The 1,369-nt window shown below is 46.5% G+C and overlaps 1 protein-coding gene across 1 annotated transcript in view; it reads right to left on the minus strand.

Annotated features, from left to right (window-relative positions):
• The window catches only part of LOC119424096 (unconventional myosin-XV-like), a 27,082-nt gene extending 26,037 nt beyond the window's left edge, over positions 1-1,045 (minus strand). Inside the window, exons 1-2 of the mRNA XM_037691565.1 lie at positions 951-1,045; positions 776-832 (exon numbers count right to left, since the gene is read on the minus strand). Of these exons, the coding sequence (XP_037547493.1) occupies positions 776-832; positions 951-1,045 (152 nt within the window). The remainder of the gene's footprint in view (positions 1-775; positions 833-950) is intronic.
• Positions 1,046-1,369: the final 324 nt, after the last annotated feature.

The raw sequence follows: 1,369 nt of genomic DNA on the forward strand, positions 1-1,369 counted from the left end.
ATATATATATCTGGGGATCCAAGATCTGTCTTCTGGGCCATATTCTTCTAGTCAACCAAATACTGGATGCCCTGACCCTGACGTCTTACATCGAGAATGTGCCTGACCGTAAATGCTGGATGGTTATCAGTAAGTTGGGGGGGGGGGGGGGGGGTAATCAGGAGGGCACAAGGGACTCTCAGAGATGGGTTTAATTTCTATTTCATGAAAAGTAGTAGGGTGGATGTGCACAGAGGAGGACCATTTCAGTCTCACAGCAGAAGGATATGAACTTGACAATAAGAAAGGGACCAGTGAAACATGGAATAAGTTTTCTGGGAGTGTCTTTAAGGTGGATGTCTCTGGTGGAGAGCCATACTTTCTGACCCAATTGGTATGTGGGTGCTAGAGATTGATGACAGTCAGCAAACCTTTTATTTAATTCTGCTGTACGCAGCAAGGCCACCTTCCTCTGCCATCAAACTCTCCGACAATGGCAGAAGTGGTTCTGGACAGAGGGTACAGAAATGTCAGTCTCTTGACTAGGGAAAAGTGGTGGTAGATAACCCAGGGAGGACTCAAAGGGTGACAACCCAGTAGCTGAGGATGTGTGGGTGTTATGTGCATACTCCACCCAAACCAGGTGTTTGCTCCAAGAGGAGGGGTTGTTATCAATAACATATGAGTGCCGTCTCCATCTCTTGGTTATAGCACTCTGACTGCACATTGGACTGCAGGTGGTAACCGGTAGAAAACTGGATGAGACCTTAAAAGCACTGCAAAAAACTTGCCATACCTGAGAGGTATATTGGTGTCCTTGGTCAGACACAATGTCCGAAGGGATGCCATGGATCTGTAACATGTGTTAAATCAGAAGATGTGCAGTGTAGAGGGCTGATGGAAGCTTGACCAGGGTATGAAATGGGTGGCCTTTGATATCCCGTCAATAACAGTGAGGATCACTGTGTTACCTTCTGAAGGACATAGTCTGATGATAAAGTCCAGGGAGACAGGTGACTGGGAGTGGGTAGAGGTTGCAGTAGTCCAGCAGGGGGTTGATTTCCATTTTTGTTGCAAGCGCAAGAAGAGCATGTGGTCACAAAATCCTTGACATGCTGATTCAGGGTGGACCACCAAAAGTGTCTCTTGACAAAATAAAGCATGCAATTAGTGCTGGGATGACAAGAAAATTTACTTGAATGGACCCGATCCACCCTGTGACCCAAAATGGAAGAAGCAGGTAAAAGATAATGGATGGATGGATGGACCCAATCCACCCCGTGACCCAAAATGGAAGAAGCGGGTAAAAGATAATGGATGGATGGATGGACCCAATCCAACATCTTGGCTCTCACTGCCAATGGAACAAACCTTTTTCCAGTGGGACCAA

This window comes from Nematolebias whitei, chromosome 17 (genome assembly GCF_014905685.2).
Source record: "Nematolebias whitei isolate Nwh7 chromosome 17, NemWhi1, whole genome shotgun sequence".
Taxonomy (NCBI): Eukaryota; Metazoa; Chordata; class Actinopteri; order Cyprinodontiformes; family Rivulidae; genus Nematolebias; species Nematolebias whitei.